The sequence below is a fragment of the Eubalaena glacialis genome, chromosome 6, assembly GCF_028564815.1.
Source record: "Eubalaena glacialis isolate mEubGla1 chromosome 6, mEubGla1.1.hap2.+ XY, whole genome shotgun sequence".
NCBI lineage: Eukaryota > Metazoa > Chordata > Mammalia > Artiodactyla > Balaenidae > Eubalaena > Eubalaena glacialis.
In genome coordinates this window covers 129,802,585-129,825,937 of record NC_083721.1, presented here as the reverse complement: position 1 = coordinate 129,825,937, position 23,353 = coordinate 129,802,585, and the positions used below count along the sequence as shown (strand labels likewise).

The 23,353-nt window shown below is 35.5% G+C and overlaps 1 protein-coding gene across 5 annotated transcripts in view; it reads right to left on the bottom strand.

Moving 5' to 3' along the window:
• Positions 1-23,353, bottom strand: part of PIK3CB (phosphatidylinositol-4,5-bisphosphate 3-kinase catalytic subunit beta) — a 193,001-nt gene that overhangs the window by 53,472 nt on the left and 116,176 nt on the right. For all 5 annotated transcript variants that reach the window (XM_061193631.1, XM_061193634.1, XM_061193636.1 and 2 more), the window contains 4 exons: positions 9,970-10,221; positions 8,480-8,576; positions 4,507-4,637; positions 2,156-2,206 (listed from right to left, as the gene is read on the bottom strand). In XM_061193631.1, coding sequence (XP_061049614.1) covers positions 2,156-2,206; positions 4,507-4,637; positions 8,480-8,576; positions 9,970-10,221 — 531 coding nt within the window. The remainder of the gene's footprint in view (positions 1-2,155; positions 2,207-4,506; positions 4,638-8,479; positions 8,577-9,969; positions 10,222-23,353) is intronic.

Below are 23,353 nucleotides of genomic sequence, written 5' to 3'. Positions count from 1 at the left end.
ACCTAAATAGACATTTCTCCAAAGAAGACGTACAGATGCAAACAGGCACAAGAAAAGATGATCGACATCTCTAATTATTAGAGAAATGCAAATCAAAACAACAATGAGGTACTACCTCACACCAGTCAGAATGGCCATCAACAAAAAGTCTACAATTAATAAATGCTGGAAAGGGTGTAGAGAAAAGGGAACCTTACTACACTGTTGGTGGGAATGTAAACTGGTGCAGCCACAATGGAAAACAGTATGGAGTTTCCTTAAAAAACTAAAAATAGAGTGGCCATATGATCCAACCATTCCACTCCTGAGCATATACCCGGAAAAGATGAAAACTCTAATTTGAAAATATCCATGCATACCGATGTTCACAGCAGCACTATTTACAATAGCCGAAACATGGAAGCAAACTAAATGTCCAATGATAGACGAACGGATAAAGAAGATGTGGTATTTGCATGTACACACACACACACACACACACACACACACATGCCACAATGGAATATTAGTCATAAAAGAATGAAATAATTCCTATTGCATAGCACAGGGAACTACATTCAATATCCTGTGATAAACCATAATGGAAAAGAATATGTGTATATATATGTATAAATGAATCAGTTTGCTGTACAGTAGATATTAACACAACATTGTAAATCAACTATACTTCAATAAAATTAATTTTTTAAAAAATGAAATAATGCCATTTGCAGCAACATGGATGAACCTAGAGATTATCATACTAAGTGAACATACAAATGAACTTATCTACAAAATAGAAATAGAAGAGACATAGAAAACAAACATACAGTTACCAAAGGGGTAAGGTGGAAGGGATAAACTAGGAGTTTGGGATTACAGATACACACTACTATATATCAAATAGATAATCAACTATATTCAAACTACTGAATATAGTTTCCTGTGTATAGCACAGGAAACTATATTCAATATCTTGTAATAATCTATAATGGAAAAGAATGTGAAAAAATATATATAAATATATATGAAACCGAATCAGTTTGCTGTACACCTGAAACACTATAAATCAACTATATTTCAATTAAAAAAGAAAAAAAGAAAAGAAAAAAAAGGGAAACAAACAAAAATAGAAGACAGCCTGGGCCAGATGTTTCTCCAACTAACCAACATTAAATAGCGCTTTCATTCTGTGCAAATAACAAAAGCATATACATTACCTCCATTTGCCTCCTGGCTTCTATCTAATTATCATTCTATATAGAATGGCATTACTAAAGTCACTTGAAAGTTATAAACTGGTGACATGAAAAGAAAAAAACAGATTAAAACTCAGCAAAGTCTTAAAGTGAAAGTCAAAAAATTAAATTAAAAAATACAGATGGTAGAAATATTATATATATTGTAAACTAAATAAACAAAGTAATCTATTTTGTAGTCTTTGGGCAGAAACTATGGGAATGGTGTATGTAGCAGAGACTGCTATTTGTCTCTCAATATGCATTCTCCCCTTCTTACTTTATTAACTACAATCTCTTACTCTTAGCCAAGCACACGACTGCCCAGCTAACAACTACATTTACAAGCCTCACTTATAGTTAGGTATGGCCATATGACTAAGTTATGGCTAATGAGACATGAGCAGAAATGAAGCATATTAATGATATCCTCAAAAAGAATGGGTGCAGCCTCTAGTCTTGCTTTTCCTGTTCCTGTGGGCTGGAAAGTAGTAATGTAGGAAGCTGAAGCACCAATATTACATGAGACAAAAACTACATATTAACATGAAAGAGCACCAAGATGCAAGAAACCTGGGTCCCCAGCATTGCGAAACCTGCCTTGAATATATCTGCTCTGTTATATCAAAGAAATAAAGAAAATTACAGCCTCCTCATTCAACTGAATAATATTTAAAAAGATGGTATTGTTCATCTATGAAGTGTCATAGCATCCCTTACAGACTACCTGCTGAACCTGTGCTTGTATCAGAAAAGGGCTTACCAGCTGAACACAGACCAACCACAAACAGCTGCCATTTAACAAAATATTAGCATGTACATACTCACGCACACTCAGACTGTTCTTGCATATGAGTATGGTCTCCTGTATGACATGAAGGTAACTAATAATGAACACAACTTTGTAATAAGGGCTATTTTAAAACCTTGATACTTACTGATACATTAGCACTATCACTGCTTGCAATCTCAGCTGCCTTTTCAATAATCTGTTTAAAAAAATTAAGAAAATTAAAATTTGGCTCTTGTATTTGTAAAATTTTAAGTGTAAATTACTACACTTGTACATAGACTGTAAGGAGCTACATATGATCTGGCATTTCTATGGTTTATAACGTAAGCATGAATTTTAAATGCAAAATGGTATTATGCAGTGATTCCCAGTCTTCAAACTCTTGACAACCAGGAAGCAATGGTATTACTATAAAGGACTGTTAACTCCCAGGGTACACTAGGATTGTCTATAGATAAAATAAGCAGTGGCTTGTAATATGTGAACAAAATTTTAATATAGGTAAATATTTTCTGGTTAAGAAAATGCAAAGTTATGTAAGAGTTACGAAACAAAAAATAAGTTTCTGTCATTTGTCATGTTTTCTTCTGAATTAACAGATATCAAAAGTAGAAGTAATGTCAAGGGAGAACCTAAAAATATTTTTTAAATTCATTAAGTTCAAAAGAGGCTCTGATTCTTGAAAAGATGGGGAACCCACTAGTCTATTGGGAAGGCTCAGCAGGTAAAAAAATCTGAAGATCCATGTCCAGTTACTGAGTTGACTAATTCTCCACAAATAATTTAATTGAATCCTTATGTGTAAAATGCACTGGTAATTTCCATCCTATTTCATAAGGTTGTTATGTGATAAAATGAGATTATATTTAATAAAATTAAGCAATAACCATAAAAGTTGATTTGAAAAGCAAAATGTATACAAGTACAGCAAAAAACATTAAATAAAAATACAAGGAACTTTCACTTTTTATATCTGCATTATATTTTTTAATGATCATATATAAAATTGTACAATTAAAAGAAAACCAATAAATATATTATACATATTTAAAGACTAAAATCTTCATCCCAAGTAGATCTTCAAAGACAGACTCTCCAAGGGATCAGAAAGGCAAAAGGAAAGTTTAGTGGCCAGTTGTAGACGACTCTGTTGACAACAATGCTGAAACAGAACATTTTAAAGAAACTGGACTTATCTTGAAATATTAGATTAAAAATACTTAAATTTGCCCAAGATGTTATATTTGTAAAAACACTTCAAAAAGCAACTCATTTGATCCAAAAGAAACTATAAATGACTGTTGAACACATACCATAATTGAACACAAAAAAAGTCAGAGCTTGGACTTTTAACTGTATCACAAGTAGCTATAGTTTATGGATAAATTCCTATTCTAAGGAATAAAGCCATAGCAGAAATGTAATGGATGCATCAAAATGACCTTCTTCTACTCAGTGTAACACTAAGGTATATGGTTCTTGACATGTGAGATTTCTACTGTTGTAATAATCACAAATTTTAATTTTGTTGTATATTACTGATCGGAAGAACATTTAAAAAAAAATGAAATGAAAAATTACTTCTAACGTGGATAAAATTCAACTAAATTGAAAATAAAGAAACATTTGAGTTACATTAATTTAATTTACACACTATATTTAAAATCTACTCTGTATAGGTCTGATAGTGCTGAATGTTAAATACAATTAAGTGTATAGGTAGATTAGTTGAAATTTTAGTATAATACCAATTTTTAAAGGCAGCTTGGTCTCACATGCATTAAGTAAATCAAATAAAATTCCTGTTTATTATGTGAGAATTTGTTCAAAGATTTCCTCACGAAAATCAGCATCAATCATACCTGAAACAAAGAGGCCAAACCTGAAGGTACAACATATGACAGCTCAGCTCTCTTAGCATGTAAATGATCATAGCCCAGTTTTCAACCCCCACCAGACACTCTCCATATCCCCAAAACATGCAGCTTGTAGACTAAGGAAATGTGTTGAGAAATAGAAGCCCTTGCTATAGATTCTACAAAAATAACAGCACCTTAGGAAGTCCTACTATATTAATATTAAACATAAATAATCTGTTCTTTGAATACCAACTCTAACACAGTAGTGATTGTCTTTAATCTGAACCAACATGCTGGGCACGTTTCACTGCACGTTTCACATGTTTATTAGATTTACATATGAATGCATTTATAGCCCTTGTAATTGAAAAGGACCTCAGAGAACAATTATGATTTCCTCATTTTATAAATGAGGAATCTGAACTCCAGAGGGGCCATGTCTCACTCGGTCAGTGATAAAGCCAGTACTAAATACAGTTGGCTTCCTGCTCAGTGGTCTTTCCACTGAACCAAGATGTAAATGTATATGACGTCTTGAAAGAGAAAGACATATATCGCTTAAATGATAAACATATAGAGCCGAGAACTAATAATCCAATTATTTCACACACAGTGGCCCTTTAAATAATTAGCTTACCTTATCAAAGGGAGGATAGTAATAAGGTTGTTTTTTATTCTCTGGGAATCTGATGTGCAAAGCTGTTGCATTTTCAGTATATGGATTTGTTTGAACAGTTCCCATTGGATTCAACATTTCTTCAAGCTCATCTAAAACATGCAAATAATTTTGATTCTTAGGAAAATGTTTTTGAAACTAAAACAAAACTTTAATGGATTTCAATCCATTACTTTAAAAGTGTGTCACCTAAGGAAGTTTGGCAGACAGTATCAGTAAGCCTCTAATTTTCTTAATGCTTGGCACAAAATTTGAATATGAGTTTATATACATCTTTAAAATGAAAAACTTAACAGAAATTAATAGCTACCTCACTTCTTTCTTCAAATGTGTTCAAGTATTCTCAATCTACAAAAAAAAAAAAATTGGAACTGCTCTCGTCCCATCAAAATTAGGTGGTCCATAGGAATTTTTATTATTTCATCACTATATATCAATTTCTTAGTCACATATGTTCTGATTTCCATGGTCATCACAGTACCCAAACTGATATTTTGAGAGTCATTAATAACATTCCTTTTGACAAACCTAATGTTGGTAATGTTGCTCTATGATCTCATAACTGCTGATGTAGTTAAACACCTTCTCTGGTAGTTTCTCAAACATTCCATCCAAGTAGTATTTCTTTAACCTCACCAACTGTGACATTCTTCAAGGCACTCCTTCCTCTTCTCTACCACCCTAAATATGTTCCATTCACAGATTGGGCATGGGAATCAGAATTTCAATGTTATCTTAAACCCTAGAGCTCATATAACTTTCTCATTTCACAGAGAAGTAAACTGTTGAAGAGACATTAAACCCTGAGAAAACAAGAGTTAGCAGTACAAACTGAAGTCTCCTCTCTGCAAACTAATTTCTCTTTTCTTATAACTGATTTTTTGCACAGTTGTTCTTTTGTACTTCCTAAGGAAATAAAAGATAAAAGTACATTCTGTCCAGGCTTAATGTCCAGGTAGTATGCACACTGAGAATTATCTCCCAAAGCTAGAAAATCTTTACAAAGTATTGGGTGGTCCAAAAGGTTCGTTCAGTTTTTTCTGTAAGATGGCTCTAATAGCACTTAGCTGTCTTTAACTTCATTCGAAACAATTTTGTTAGATTGTATGTGACAGCTGTCATATCAGCGTGCATTTAAAAAAAGACTTATCAAAATTGGTGAATTTCTGTGTAGACATTTTAATATTGAAGATGGAAAAAAAAAGCAACATTTTCAGCATATTATGCTTTATTGTTTCAAGAAAGGTAAAAACGCAACTGAAACACAAAAAGATTTGTGCAGTGTATGGAGAAGGTGCTATGACTGTTCGAACGTGTCAAAAGTGGTTTGCCAAGTTTTGTGTCGGAGATTTCTCGCTGGACGATGCTCTGCGGTCGGGTGGAACAGTTGAAGTTGATAGCTATCAAATCGAGACATCAATTGAGAATAATCAACGTTATACCACACGAGAGACAGACGACATACTCAAAATATCCAAATCAAGTGCTGAAAATCATTTGCACCAGCTTAGTTATGTGAATTGCTTTGATGTTTGGGTTCCACATAAGTTAAGCAAAAAAAAACCTTCTTAACCATATTTCCGCATGCAATTCTCTACTGAAACGTAATGAAAGGATTCCGTTTTTAAAACAAATTGTGACGGGAGATGAAAAGTGGATGCTGTACAACAATGTGGAATGGGAGAAATCGCGGGGCAAGCGAAATGAACCACCACCAACCACACCAAAGGCCGGTCTTCATCCAAAGAAGGTGATGTTGTGCATATGGTGGGATTGGAAGGGAGTCATCCATTATGAGCTCCTTCCGGAAAACAAAACAATTAATTCCAACAAGTACTGCTCCCAATTAGACCAAGTGAAAGCGGCACTCGACAAAAACTGTCTGGAATTAGTCAACAGACTAATCTAAAACGCATAATCTTCCATTAGGATAATACAAGACTGCATGTTTCTTTGATGACCAGGCAAAAACTGTTACAGCTTGGCTGGAAAGTTCTGATTCATCCAGCTGTATTCGCCAGACATTGCACCTTCGGATTTCCGCTGATTTTGGTCTTTACAAAATTCTCTTAGTGGAAAAAATTTCAATTCCCTGGAAGACTGTGCACCTGGAACAGTTCTTTTCTCAAAAAGATAAAAAGTTTTGGGAAGATGGAATTATCAAGTTGCCTGAAAAATGGCAGAAAGTGGTGGAACAAAAAGGTGAATATGTTGTTCAATAAAGTTCTTGGTGAAAATGAAAAATGTGTCTTTTATTTTTACTTAAAAAACCGAAGGCACTTTTTTGACCCATCCAATATTTACAAGTTTCAGCTCCTTAATCAACCCCTTGCTTATCTTGTTTAATACTCTCACATCTCACAGATTCCATTTTGACCTGGACTGAAGGAATTCTCATAATTTATACACTTCTGAAGCTGATTTCTCAGCAAATTAATATCCTATATTTGTGCTATCTAGTAGCGTTATATTTATTAGTCCTATCAAATGCAACCTATCTAAAGTCAAGTGTAGCAATTTAGTATTATCTGCCCCAAACATATGGAGAACAGAACACTGCACAGAATATGCTATTTTATTTAAGAATAGGGAGAAAAGTAGAAATTTATATTTGTATTTTCTGCTATATACATGAAGAATTCTGGAAATACAAAAGCAACCAATAAATGTGATTATAAACCTTCTAGTGATGACCTAGGTACTCTAGAAATTAGAGTATTTGTAGTTCCTGTGTTTCTGGCTTGCTCCTACTAGGATAAATGTGAATTCTAGAACCAAACATGCAGAACAAACATCTCTAACATTTTGTTAGAGATAAATTCAGGTCCATGATATGCCAAGTTAATTGCAAAAAATTGTCAATTTTTCTAAAAATATCAGTTAAGTTGCTTACTGATTTTGGAGAACATGTGTGAGTCTAAATTAAGATTTTCAAAAAAGTTTACTGCTGAAATGAATAATTTTTACTCTAACTGTGAAACTACAGTTCCTCTTAAGAAGAGTACACTGCTCTCCTATATTGGGGGAATAATGTGATTAGTGAAAATTATTGGAGGTATACGCAGGAAAGGGTAGGAATAAAAGAATATACACAAATAAAATGCTAGGATGTGAGCAGTTTATAAATATGTTCATGGATAACTGATTATCCAAAAACAATTTCTCAGGTAGCAACTACTAAAATAGAACATTTTTAAATGTGTCACCCACAAAATAATTTTTAAATGCAAATAAGTGCACAATTTTACTATATATATTAACCAACTATGAAGACCAAAAAAAACCCCTCACTATTATAATGCAAAGATAACACTGAAAATTTCCCACATTTGGGAAAGCAGTAGGAACAATGGAAAGAGTCAAGCAATCTTTTGGACAAATCCTAGGTTTGAAGAACCAATTATGTAAGACTGGCTTATGGCTGAACTTCACTTTTCTCATCTATAAAATGGGACAAAGCCATCTACCTCACAGGGATACTCTGAGTAGTATTTGAGAAATACAGGCTTGTGGAAGGTGTTCCTCTTAGCTCAAATTTCAAAGATAACGCCAACTAAAGAGGAAGGAAGGGTCTTTACTATCCTTCCCATGTTAGTTAATGTTCCTTCTAGTGCAGAAGCAGAAATTTAGTACAACTAGGAACCATAGAGATTGTTATAAAGAAGACATTGTTCCTTAGGAGAATGTCTCAAAAACCTGAAACAATAAAACATTTAAAGTGAGAAAATCATCATCAAAATAAATATATTCAGATACAAATCACTTTTAAGTATATTAAAATAATCTTGGGAAATCTGTTTTAGAATAAACAATAAAAATATGAAAAGATGGTTTCTTTACTGGACTGAAAAAAGAGTGAGTCATAAAAAAATGTTAACTACTCCACATGCCAAAAATTATTCTTTAACACTAAGGATTAGGATGTAAATCTTACCAGGAAATGAAGACCAGCTGTGCAATATTATATCTCCAGATCTCAACTGTCCTTTAAAGTCAAAAACCATCGTATTTACCCAGGCTACAGGATAATCCTGTTGAAAAAGATACCATTGCATAAATATGCTAAGAATAAACTTTAAGGTGTGAACACGCACATACCCTTTGCTTCAATAATGTTAGTTCTAGAAGTTTCTAGCTTTCTAGATGATTTCCCCCAAAACCATCCAATATAAAAACAAGATGTACATGGAAAGATGTTCAACATCTTTATAATGGTTAAAGAAAATCCTAAAAGCCAATTAATGTCTCAGAATAAAATACAGTATCCAAAAAGTAGAATATTTATTGTGCAGCCATTGGAAATGATGAGGAATTTTTAATGATTCAACAAAATATGTGTGATATGTTAGATTGTATGTTATAAGATCTTTCAGTCTATATAAATCTTAATTTAGCAGAAGGCAATGTCTCTAGGTATTGTAGAATTTATTTATATTTCTAAAAAGGAAGCACCAAGCTAATAGGACTTTTATGTAGACACTCAGACTAATTAATCTGGTCACAGTCTATGAAAAAACTATAAATACTTGAACACTCTGAGTAAAATTCTCTATCGGTGGAGGAAAAAAAACTAAGGAAATAACTCTTACGTGACTTTTTAGACAATGAAATTCATTTTTTAAAAAACTATATGATAATAACCAGAGGAAAGGCTTATATTCTCATGTTAAGAATAAAAGGATACAAATTCATGTAGATAAATAGAGTCACCAGACTTTTTAAAATGTATAAAATTCATGTCTCCATCCTCCAAAAAAAAACTTTCCATAAAGTAAGAAGAAAATTAAAAAGACTTGAATAAAAATATGAAATGGAAGATGAGAACATAAGAACACGTTCACCATCCTTTATCCACAATTTCAAAGTCCAAGAAACTCTGACAACTAAAGGTTTGTTCATAACTCATATAACAGTAAAACATGACCAGAAATAACATGAAGCTAAATGACAGCCTTCATTTGTCTCATTTAGTGTGAATATTCATATATTTCACTGCTAGAAACTGATGTGTTTGATTACAGAGTTGTGTCCCAGACCCTACAAGGTGTGTTGAGTGATCTATGATCTTTCTAAAATGCATAAAATTTTGAATTCTCAAACATATCTGGCACCTGAAACTTCAGTTAAAGGACTGTGGACCTGTAATATTTTAAATCTCTTCATTCTTTTTAAACTACTTTCTAAAAAGGATTACATTTATAATAGAACACTTACAGTATGACATATACTAAAAGTTGCCAAAAGAAAAATGAAAAGGACATAAAATGGAGACTTACTGTCTTTTTTAGAAATCAGTTCTTAGGGACAAAAGTTATATGACATAATTTCATTTATATTACTCTATTATTTCAAAGTTTTTAAATTATTCCATTATGTTATTATTAGTCCATTATAAAAAATTTTCAGAAGTTAGTATATAATTACCACTTTTCCAGATTTCCTGATGGTCTGATATTTAGAGGGATTAATAGCTTTAGTTGATTTCTTCGTTTTCACTTTATCCAAAACTGCATAAACAGCGAAACATAATCGAGCCATTCGTGGCAGGTCACAAGTATTGATATCAAATTCCAGTGGTTCATTCCAAATATGATCATTTTTCCCTGATATCTCTGAGCTTACGACGGTTTTACACAGGAGTTCGGTACCATGAAAAAGGCCAGCCCTGACATGAACCTGTAATGATGGAGACAAAAACAAATACAGAATCATGAATACTGCACCACTAAAACACCTTTATTTGGGAGAATGAAGAAACACATAATGGCAGAAGCAGACAAACTCTAGGAAAGCCTATTCGTCCACAGAACCATTAGACTATAATTCATCAGCATATAATTCACCACACTGTTAGTATAACCTATTTTTCACTTACTAAGCAGACCAGCTAAAAAATGCCAAAGGTCTCAATGGTATAAATGGGTCTAAAGAAACCAAGACCATAAATATAAAAACTACTATCATATGCTTACTTCCACTCACTTCATTTACTTGGGGCCTTGTCTTAGTTATCTGTATAGTTGGGAAGGAAGGGGTGGATAAAATGTCTCCAAGGTCTCCTTCTACTTCCAAATAATTTATGAATTGGTCAGTATAAAAGTCAACTTAAAGTTATCTAACCATATTTATGATTATCCTACACACTACTGTCTTTCATTTTTCTCCTAAAGACTCAGGTCCAGAGTGATGCAGGACACAGGTAAAATGTCCCAGAAAATTTTGTTCAGTCATTTATATAGTTTTTTTAAAACAACACGACATGATTATCTCTGATTTAAAACTGAGTGGTAAAAGTAGAACTAAAAACAGTACTAAAACACAGAGACTGGGAATTCCCTGATGGTCCAGTGGTTAGGACTCCATGCTTCCACTGCAGGGAGCATGGGTTCGATCCCTGGTCAGGGAAAGAAGATCCCGCAAGCTGTAAGGCACGGCCAAAAGAAAAAAAAACAAAAAACAAAATGAAATACTTTAAGATCAAACTTTTTTAAATCAATTAATTCAGATGTGACATCAGCACACAGTAGTACTCAATAAATATTTACGGATGAAATAAATGCATATGTGGAATTATTTAGGTTTGTCTTTCTTTAGTTTAAAAAAGCTTATCAGACTTCCCTGGTGGCACAGTGGTTAAGAATCCGCCTGCCAATGCAGGGGACACAGGTTCAAGCCCTGGTCCGGGAAGATCCCACATGCTGCGGAGCAACTAAGCCCATGAGCCACAACTACTGAGCCTGCGCTCTAGAGCCCGCGAGCCACAACTACTGAGCCCTCGTCCCACAACTACTGAAGCCCACAAGCCTAGAGCCCATGCTATGCAACAAGAGAAGCCACTGCAATGAGAAGCCTGCGCACCGCAACGAAGAGTAGCCCCCACTTGCCGCAACTAGAGAAAGCCCACATGCAGCAACAAAGACCCAACGTGGCCAAAAATAAATAAAATAAAATAAATAAATTTATTTTTTAAAAAAAGCTTATCAATAAGAATTTTGACTTGTTAAAAGAGTTACTGTCATAATTTTGAAAAGGTAGATAACAAAAAATGTCTAGATATTAAAACATATTCTATAGTAACATAAAATTTTAAATGTTGATAATACCTTTAATTTTTAAAATTATTACAAATATTTATAATATATTACAAGTATGAGTTTTAACCTATAAAATAATTAAAATGATGCTGTACTGGCATAAATAAAACTATAGGTTAGTAGACTACACTCTTCATAATGTGACAAGGAAAGGACAGCTTACTTTAATAAATAGTACTCATTTATCTAACTCCTGCAAAATAAAGAGATGGATTAATGGTTAAATATTTTAAAATCACAGAAAAGCAAATTAAAAAGAAAAAGCTTTAAAAAGCTATCAGAATAATCTTTGAAGCTGGGTGATTAGTTCATGGAAGTCGATTACACTATTCTATTTTTGTGTATGTTTGAATTTTCCTTTAAAAACATTTTTAAACTAAAGGAAGAAAATTGAACGACTTCCCTAGTGGTCCAGGGGTTAAGACTCCGAGCTCCCAATGCAGGGGGCCCGGGTTCGATCCCTGGTCAGGGAATTAAATCCTGCATGCCGCAACTAAGAGCCTGCAAGCCGCAACTAAAAGATCCTGGGTGCAGAAACTAAAAAGATCTCACGTGCCGCAAGGAAGATTCCCATGTGCTGCAACTAAGACCTGGTGCAGCCAAATAAATAAATAAATAGTAAAACAAAAAGAAGAAGAAGAAAATTGATTATTTACTCCAAATACAGATAGATTTAAAGATTAAAGTATAGGAGTTACAAAGGATTACTAAAAACACTTCCAGTAAACTCTCAGGCCACCAGGAATTTTTATCTGAATACACAGCTGATTCCCCTCAACTTCACAGGAAAAGGGGTATTCCTTCTGCTCAAGGTCCCTGGTTCCATCTTGCTCCAACTTCCCAAGTACTTAGACCTTTCTCCTTTGCTCCTCTACATTGAAAAATAATCTTCCTCCCCAGGAGGCAATGAACTTGTGTAAGTCTCTCCCATATCAAACTCAAAAAAACAAAGAAACAAAAAAAACAAAAACAAAAAACTTCCCTAGAAGCTAACTAATCTTAATGAGAATAGCATCAACAGCTTAGACACTCTATGTCTCCTACATTCAATCCATCATGAAGCCTACACTGTATACAAGGAGGAAATGATTTATGATATAATCTTAAATGAAAAATAAAATAATACTATATATACTCATTAAAAGCATATTCACATTTTGACAGTGTGCAGAGAAGAATACAAATAAAAGTAGTTTATAGTAGGATACCAAGGATATTGGTGTTTTGTCATTCTCTTAAGTGATCTTGGATTATATTTCATAATTTTATCTTTCTTTTTTCTTGGTGACTGAATGTATGGCACAGGATTTTTTTTTTAATAGATCTTTACTGGAGTATAATTGCGCCACAATATTGTGTTAGTTTCTGTTGTACAACAAAGTGAATCAGCCATATGCATACATATATCCCCATATCCCCTCCCTCTTGAGCCTCCCTCCCACCCTCTCCAGGTCATCGCAAAGCACCGAGCTGATCTCCCTGTGCTATGCTGCTGCTTCCCACTAGCTATCTATTTTACATTCGGTAGTGTATTGCAGCACTATTTACAATAGCCAGGACATGGAACCAACCTAAATGTCCACTGACAGATGAACGGATAAAGAAGATGTGGCACATATATACAATGGAATATTACTCAGCCATAAAAAGAAACGAAATTGAGTTATTTGTAGTGAGGTGGATGGACCTAGAGTCTGTCATACAGAGTGAAGTAAGCCAGAAAGAAAAACAAATACCATATGCTAACACATATATATGGAATCTAAAAAAAAAAAAATCGTACTGATGAAATTAGTGGCAAGGCAGGAATAAAGACGTTGATGTAGAGAATGGACTTGAGGACACAGGTGGGGAGGGGGAAGCTGGGGCCAAGTGAGAGTAGCATCGACATGTATACAGTATCTTTTTTTTAATTGAAATACAGTTGATTTACAATGTCGTGTTAGTTTCAGGTGTACAACACAGTGATTCAGTTATATATAACTGAATATATATATTATATATATTATAATATATATAATTCTTTTTCAGATTCTTTTCCCTTATAGGTTATTACAAAATATTGAGTACAGTTCCCTGTGCTATACAGTCCTTGTTGTTTATCTACTTTATATACAGTAGTGTGCATGTGTTAATCCCAGCCTCCTAATTTACACCCCCCTTTCCCCTAGTAACCATAAGTTTGTTTCCTATGCCTGTAAGACTCTTTCTGTTTTGTAAATAAGTTTATTTGTATCTTGGACAACCTAAATGTCCATGGACAAATGAATGGATAAAGAAGATGTGGTACATACATACACAATGGAATATTACTCAGCCATAAAGAAGAATCAAATAATGTCATTTGCAACAGGGATGGACCTAGAGATTATCATACTAAGTGAAGTACGCCAGAAAGAGGAAGACAAATATGATATCACTTATATATGGAATCTATAATTTTATCTTTAAAATATTTTAAGATTAATATTCTAGAAAGTATCACATAAAATAGACGGATGCTCTAAATTTAAGATCCTAAACACCAACGTAACACCAAATGCACACGATCAATCCAAAACTCATTAAATTTAATGAAGGTATGAATGAAAATGCAAATGATTTTTTTTGGTATTACTTTTTTAAAACAACCATTCAGATTTCTCTCCTTGTTTTTAAACCACTAGTTTCAAGATTTAGTAGCCATAGCCTTAACCAACCTTCGTTTAAGTCCATGGCTCTATACTACCTTAAATGATATTTCCCTGTGTATCCTGAAATTAGGCAAAGAAGTCTGGGGGCTTTCATTTTTAGTTTGTGAAAAACAAAATAAGGATAATTACAAAGAAGGATTTACGTAACAGTACTTTTAGGAAACCTTTGTGTCTATCTTTATGCTATCCTCAAAGTATCTAAACTATGAGAACCTGACAAGACTACTATTTTTAACAGCCAAGACAGAATAGGAATAAGCAAAAGCATACTGAAACACAATTTCTCATTTTCATAATTACTTTATTCTGTAAAGAAAATTTTAGTTGCCTGTAAGAACTATAAAACAATACTTTCTCCTAAGCAATTAAGAAATGGTCCCATCATGAAATGCTCAATAAATGGCATTTAGTGTTAGTAAAATTATATGAAAGGTAGGAAGAGAGAGAGCACCAAACCTGGATTTCTAAGTTTTCTTTTCCTTTCTAATATACCTCAGGAAGACAGGCAATGGATGGGAGGTCTTAATTTATCAGGAGGTTAAGAAAGGTTCCACCACTGTTGTACCAAACATTATATCAAAAGGAGTTCAACAGGCAGAGAAAAAAAAAGGAGAAACCTACTGTCTGTGCAAAGACAAACTCCCCTGGCATGCCTGAAGAACCAAAAAACAGCCTAGTACAGCTAGATGCACATGAGGACCGTGGCAGGTGCCTGAGCTGGAGAGGCTAGCAGCAAAGTCCGTGCCACTTAAGACCACCAAGCAGAATACAACTTAAACAGTTAAAGGACTACTTTGTCTTCAGGGGGTAGAGATGCTTGGGCATAAGGAAAGGTGTGAAAATAGAGGCAAGGAGAGCAGTGAGGAGGCTGTTATTGTAATTCAGGGAGAGACAGTAAAGGCCTGGACTACGAAAAGGTCTGGAAGGCAAAGAGGAAGAAATACATAGTAAAGAATATTAACGAAGTAGGATCAACACTATGTGATCAATTGATTATCGATGGTAGGTAAGGGGGAAGGGCAACTCTAGCTGCCTTACCAAATATAAGAGGAACGGCAGCCTCGGGGGGAAGAGAATGAGATGGGGAAGTTAAACATAAGTTGGCTTTAAAAATGTGTATGTACCATGTGAAAACAGAGAATGGAACTGAATAGATATCTGGGCTGGAAGCAAAGGCTTGAGAACCATAAGCAAAGGTAGTACAGTTTTTTCAATTTTCTTACAAAGAAGATATTAGTTATTGTTTTCCAAGATCTGAAGAATATCAGCAAGAGGTAAACCACTAAGAGGTATTGAGGCAGGGTCCACATGCCTGAAGCAAACAATCCATCTGACCTCTGAGGACCTTGCCATCAAAATCTCCACAGTACTTTCTCTCACTCCCTTCAGCCACACAATCCACGATCACACCCTGAATTTGACTTTACCACACGCTAGCACCTCCAAATCAATAATTCCTACATCTTACTCTCCAACTATCTCACCTTCCAACTCACTCCAACACTCCCAAAGGAACACTTCCCTGCCCTCACTAAGGCCTCCATTTCAATAATCAACACCTCCCCATTTCTCCATTAGCTTTGTTTGCCTTCACCCTCACCAAAACCCTCTGCCAGTGCCTCTCTCCTTTGCCATCTGAGGCCCATGTCCTGGATAAACCTGATTACCTGCCTCTCCTCCATGCCAAATATTGGGCAGACCAGCACCATGACTGACCAAAGCCAAATGTAAAATTATTCTTTCATCACTACAAGAACTATTTCTTACCTTTCCTTCACTGCTGAGAACTTCCACAGAGTTACTCTCCTCTGAAAGCCCTATTTAAGCTACTTGTTTTGTCAGGTTGTCTATTACTTGAAGATGACATGTTCTGAAGGATATGTCCTATCTGTCAATCTACTCTATTTAGAAGTTATGAAACATTAGGGCAATAAAATACTAAACAACTATTATTTATAAGGAAAACAAGTAATGAGGAAGACCAAATTATGTACCGACTATAAAAATCAGAATCCAATACTTACCAACTACAGATAGATCATTGTTACTAAATTCTGAAGTCATGTGGGTGGGGCAGATTGAGGATAGGGTGTATGTTACATGAAGTAGAAGGCTTAAAGTGTATTTTCTTCCTGAAAAATGCAGGTTAATTCATAGACACCTGACACTCCACAGATCTCCATGTAAAGGTGTATGGCTGATGGGATGGGGTTGTCATCTATTCATATGTAAACCCCACGTAGGAACTTCATGTCTATAAGATTACTTTAATTCCACTCTAGGCTTTGCTCTTATATATATATATCAATAATCAATATCAGATATATATATTTATATATATATATATCTGAGCTTAAATGGCCACAACAAAGTCTCTACTGCCTAATCTTTATCCAAAACCCATTTTTGAGTAAAAATACATATACGGAACTTCCAGAAAGTCATGCAATATATTTATTTCTTTGGAAAGTCCAAATATTACCATTCAACTAAATACTCACATGGTTGAGTACAGTACTTAGACTGAATTACACAGAATGACTTTGGTATCACACAGAATGATTTTTTCTGAATTGCACTGTCAATATTATATTTTAAGTCTACCCAGTGAAAGATATTATAAGAGACAGATATGTGAAACATTATTTTACCCGCTATAATGAGGTTGGCAGGGATTTTGGTGCGCACTTTATCACCCACTGTGTCTCCTTCATAAGGAACTGCTAAATATCTCTCCATTTCCAACATAAGGATGAACTACAACCATATGAATAACTAGATTATTTTTATCTCAAGAGATTCTAAATATTATAACTGATCATGTTTCCTTTGCTTTGGCTACTACCTATATTGCCAGCAGAGAGTGAAATCGGTAGTCCACATCAAGCAGTTATACAGGATCCTATTATATAACTACCTACTGCAAATCTTGCTCTTGGCTTTTTCAACTATTAAATATCCTTGATTATTTTTTAAAAAGTCACACTTTGTGGTTTTTTTGTGTATATATGAGAGACTGGGTGTGCGTGGGGGGGCGGGGGGGACACGCAAGCGAGCTTACCTCAAACCATTTGTGAAATGAGAGTAGATAAATCATAAATAAAACAAAACATACATAAAACTTTCGTATGATAGGATGGAAGATAGCCATTTCAGAATAAAAATGATATTCAATTCTTACTCTCAGTGACATTAAAGACTTATGAATTTATCACCTTTTGTATACAGAATATATAGTTTATTCAGAAAAATCACAAGTTTAAAAATAAATATTTTTCCATGTTTTTGTGATAAAAACAAGCTACTTAAAATAAATTGCTGAGCTTAAAAACGTTTGCGTCTCTTGGTTTTTGACAGTTTTTGAGAAATAAAAACAAATGAGCCCACTACATTATAAGTACTCAATAAATGTTAATACTTTAAAAAACCAAAACAAAAAATGCTGGTTATATAGTTCTATCAACCAACTTCTGGCAACATTCAGATATATGGAACACAGTAAAATTATGGATCAGTTGGATACAAAGCTCAAAAAAGCACTCAAGTATAATGACCTAGCAAAGTCCTATACTAGCTGTAAACAGCAACAGCCAAGGGTGTGGTGTGGAAAAGAATAACAATAAAGAATGAATCTAACTTGGGTGTGGTAACAATAAACAAAAATGACCCTGCACATTCTGAAGAAAACTGTTGAAATATCAATCATTCTCTAATAGTCAAAGTGTGATATACTTAAGACCAAGTCATTAGGACTATGTCTGATTGAGAAATCTCCTGGTAATTCACTAAAATGATTGAAGTTCATACATGGTTAAAAACAAACAAGAGAAGAAAAAATTATCTACATTTAAAATAAAGTGAAAAAATTTGTGTTTTCTGAGCTTAGAATTTCCCGTAGTGGAAGACATTAAAAAAGGTTTTTGTTTTCAGAAAAAGCAGTAAGAAAAACCATTCTCTAAATTTATATCATGTGAAATTTTGTCAAAATTGTCACATTTCCTGATGCTTTGTCTGAATCACCTTCAGGCTCTGAAAAGTTGAGAATTTTAAAGGACCATCACGTTTAATTACAGTCACATGTTTCATTGTCCAACTTCAGTAAGCTTCCAAAGAGACTCTTTTTCACAAGTCCCAGAATACTTGGAGATGGAGAGAAGGCAGGCTTTGTTATGTAAAGGACGTTCCACAGTGCTACAGCAAGGGTGTGCCAAGCCTGCAGAGACCACATTCCTGAACTCACCAATTAAAAATGTTGTGTTGGCCAAGATATGAAACTTTTTCCCAACATCAACACCTAATTTCCTTCTTGTTCGACGATATGGCCAAAATCCACTACATTTACTCTTCTGATATTAGACACCCAAAAAAAGATCAGTAACACGAATAGGCTGAAATTCCCAGGGTTTCATGAAGTATATCACAATAAAAAGGCAGGTCTGTTCTGGCTTAGTGGGAGGAGTCCTGTGCTACCTTTAACTAAGGATATAAAGATGTTAGAGACAGTTACATTAAAATGTATTCATTCATTGCACAAATATTTATTGAGTGTTCTAGGTACTGAAATAAGAAGACAAAAAGATTAAGATAGTTTTTTCTTTCCTGAGGTTATATCTATTTTAACAGGTTAGGAGTGGTGAGAGCCATGTAACTAGGCTTATGAGGCGTTATGATTTTTAACTAGGAAGAGCCAAGTTATGATTTTTGATATGGAATATATCTGAGCTTGGAATTCTCTGGGTTTATCATGCTTAGGGTTCATTGGGCTTCTTAAACATGTTATATTTATGTCTTTTGCCAACTTTGGAAAGCTCCCAGTGATGATTTCTTTAGTTTAGTTTTTCTCAGCTTCATTCCTTCCCTTTTCCTTTTGAGATGCAGATTACACACGTGTTAGACCTTCTGATATTGTCATACAGGTATCTGAGACCCTGTGAAGTTTTTTCTCCTCCAACCATTTTTCTCTCCGTTCAAACTAGAAAATTTTATTGATTAATCTTCAAGTTCACTACTCTTTCCTTTCACACTACTTCCATTATTGAGTCCATTGAGGGTTTTTTTTTCCCCAGAGTTTTTTAATTAGCTGGCCCTCCTTATCCACAGGTTCTGCAACCACAGATTAAACCAACCACTGATCAAAAATATTTCGGAAAAAAACTTCCAGAAAGTGATAAAAAGAAAAACTTGAATTTGCTGCACTCCAGTAACTATTTACGTAGCATTTACATTGTATTGGGTATTACAAGTAATCTACAGATGATTTAAAGTACAGGATGTGGGGCTTCCCTGGTGGCTCAGTGATTGGGAATCCGCCTGCCAATGCAGGGGACATGGGTTCAAGCCCTGGCCTGGGAGGATCCCACATGCCGCGGAGCAACTGAGCCTGTGCGCCACAACTATTGAGCCTGTGCTCTAGAGCCCATGTGCCACAACTACTGAAGCCCGCACACCTAGAGCCCGTGTTCCGCAACAAGAGAAGCCACCTCAATGAGAAGCACACGCACCACAACGAAGAGTAGCCCCCGCTCGCCACAACTAGAGAAAGCCCACGTGCAGCAATGAAGACCCAATGCAGCCAACAATAAAAAAAGTTAATTAATTTTAAAAATAACAATAATAAAGTACAGGATGTGCATAGGTTGTATAAGAATACTATGTCATTTTATATAAGGAACTTACTTGAACTTCTGGGGCTTTTGGTGTCCTCTGGGGGTCCTGGAACCAAACCCCTGCAGATACTGATGGACAACTGTATATCTTGGCTGAGACTTTCTATTTTTCCATTCCTTTTCATTGTTTGTGTTTTGCCCTTAGTTGTTAGAGCATTTTTATAATAACTACTTTAACAGCTTTGTGAATAATTCCAACATCTATGTCATCTCAGCACTGATGCCTGTTGATTCTCATGGTCCATACAACTTGAGATTTTCCTGGTTCTTTATATGCCAATTAACTTTGAAATATATCCTACACATTTTGACTATTATAAGACTCTCGGTTTTGTTTATATTCTACAGAGAATGTTGATGTTTGTTTTAGGAGACAATGGTTAGGTTCAGGCTGCAAGTTCCAACAAACCTTCTGTGAGTTGTGGTTCCAATACCAGTTCAGTTTTCAAATCCTTTGCAGGGCTATCTGGATCTGTCCTGCATGTGCACCATACAGTGACTAGTCTGAGACTTGGGTGGTGGTTTAGGCCACAGTTCAGTTCTCAAAGTATATAGGCAGTTATGACGCTGATCCATATATGTACAGCTCAGGAATAAACCTAGAAGTTTCCTGAGCTCGTCCCACTCTGAAATCATCCAAGTATTTTTTTTTAATTAATTAATTAATTAATTTTATTTTTGGCTGCGTTGGGTCTTCGTTTCTGTGCAAGGGCTTTCTCCAGTTGCGGCGAGCGGGGGCCACTCTTCATCGCGGTGCACGGGCCTCTCACTGTCGCGGCCTCTCGTTGCGGAGCACAGGCTCCAGACGCGCAGGCTCAGTAGTTGTGGCTCACGGGCCCAGTTGCTCCGCGGCATGTGGGATCTTCCCGGACCAGGGCTCGAACCCGTGTCCCCTGCATCGGCAGGCAGATTCTCAACCACTGCGCCACCAGGGAAGCCCCATCCAAGTATTTTTTGGTTGTCTGGGGCTCCCCTCTTCTTGTCACCTAGCCAGAAAACTGAGGCTTTATTCACCCACATTTCCTACAACTACTCCAAAAAGAGAAGGACAGAAAGGGAAAGGGGGGAGGCCAATCAGGATATGTCCCATTCTCTTAGGGCTACAACTCCTCTAGTCAAAGAGGAAGGTTCAACTCTGCATTTTAGGCCTGTCCCCAATGCTGTTGCTTCTGCCACTGCTGCTCTGTTACTGCCGCCACAGGACTTCTTGGGAGACTAGGGCAAATAAGAACAGAGAAGAGAACAGAAAACAAAAAAGAGAGGGAAAAAATGGGGAGATCCCCACTCTCTCTGAGTTAGAAGAACCCATTCCAACTAGTGCTATAATTAGAGGGCTTTCTGAGTTCTCTCTATCTGCACTAATACCATCTTCTAGATTTTGAGCAGCACTTATTTAAGGCTTCTCCTGAATATTAAGATGCAGACCTGAAAAGGGAAATGCCACGCGGGGAAAAGATCAACCAGGAAGCTGTATACTACAGAATTCTAAGCATTTTAACAGTGAAAGACATTCAAATGCCAGCCAGGCACAGTAGTGAATCTTCACTGAATACCTAGTATTTCATTACAGACTCCAGAGAATCATGTGCCCAGTAAGATCTCTGGGACTGCCATTACAATGGATTTCACTACCGTGATTACGTTTTACTACATGACATAGGGTCCTTTAAGGAAGGGAGGGATTTCCCTGGCGGTCCAGTGGTTAAGACTCTGTGCTTCCACTGCAGGGAGCGCCAGTTTGATCCCTGGTCTGGGAACTAAGTTCCCACATGCTGAGCGGCATGGCCAAAACAAAACAAAGAAAGGGAGATTATCCTTCCTGGGCCTGACCCACTGGTGAGCCATTAAAAGGGACCAGGATCTTCTGACAAGAGATCAAAGCAAAAAAAGGATTTAATGCTTAAGAAATTCTCTGTTTCTAGAGTTGAAAATAGAGAGAGCCACAGAGCTAGGACCTGAAAGGTGCTTCTAGTAACTGAGAGCAATCCCTAGCCAAAAGCCATCAAGCAAAGGAGAACCTCAGGCCTACAACTGCAAGGAACTGAATGTGGCCAATAACTTGAATCATCCTGGAAGCAGATTCTTCCCTAGAGCTTCAGGAAGGAATGTAGCCCAACTAACACCTGGATTTCAACCCTGTAAGACCATAAGCAGAAAACCCAGCCACACCATGCCCAGACTTCTGAACAACAGAAATATGAGCTAATAGATAGGTGTTGTTTTAAGCTGCTAGGTTTGTGGTAATTTGTTACACAGCAACATAAAACTAATTTGAGGGGTTATTATGAACTTAATGCCAATAAATTTATCAACTTAAAACAAATTCTTCCAAAGACAAAAATTATCAAAGCTGACACAAAAGAAACAGAAAATATGACTATCTATGTATCTATTAAAGAAATTAAATTTCTAATTAAAAACCTTCCCATAAAAAAAACTCCAGGCTCAGGTGGCTTGGAGTAAATCCTACCAAATATTTAAGGAAGAAATAATACCAATCCTACATAAACTTGTTCAGAAAATTGAGGAGGGGAAGGTTTCTCAACTCAATTTACAAGGTCAACATTTTCCTGATTCCAAAACCAGAGGAAGACATTACACAAAAAGAAAAGTGCAGGCCAATATTCCCCGTGAACACAGACATAAAAATTCATAACAAAATATTAATAAATCAAATCCAGCAATATATAAAAGGGCTACTACATCTTCAATGTGTGGTGCATATTTCAGAAATGCAAGGTTGGTCTTAACTTTTGAAAATCAATCAAATTAACTGACCAAAATATAAAAACTACACAATCACCTCAATAAATACAGAAAAAGCAGTGGACAAAGTGCAACTTTTTCTATCCCTTTCAGGATAAAATCTCTTGGCTAAGTAGAAACAGAAGAGAATTTCTTGAATAAAAGGCATGTACAAAAAACCTACAGGTAATATTATACTTAAAGTTGAAAGACTAAATGCTTTTCTTTAAGAACAAAACTAAAATGTCTACTGTGATGGTTAATTTCGTTTGACTGGGCCTTGGGGCATCCAGATATTCTGGGTGTTTCTGTGAGAGTGGTTTTTTTTTTCCCCCCCGATAAGATTAACATTTCAATGGTAGACTGACTAAAGCAGATTACCCTCTTTAGAGTAGGTGGTGGTAATCCAATCAGTGAAAGAAATGAATAGAACAAAAACACTGGTCCTACTTAGAGTAAGAAAGAATTTTTGCCTGACTATCTAACATTAGCTCTTCCTGGGTCTTGAGCATACAGAACTTCAACAGGAACTTCATGATAGGTGCCTCCTGGTTCTCAGGCCTTCAGACTCAGACTAGAACTAAACTATCAGCTCCTCTGGATTTCTAGT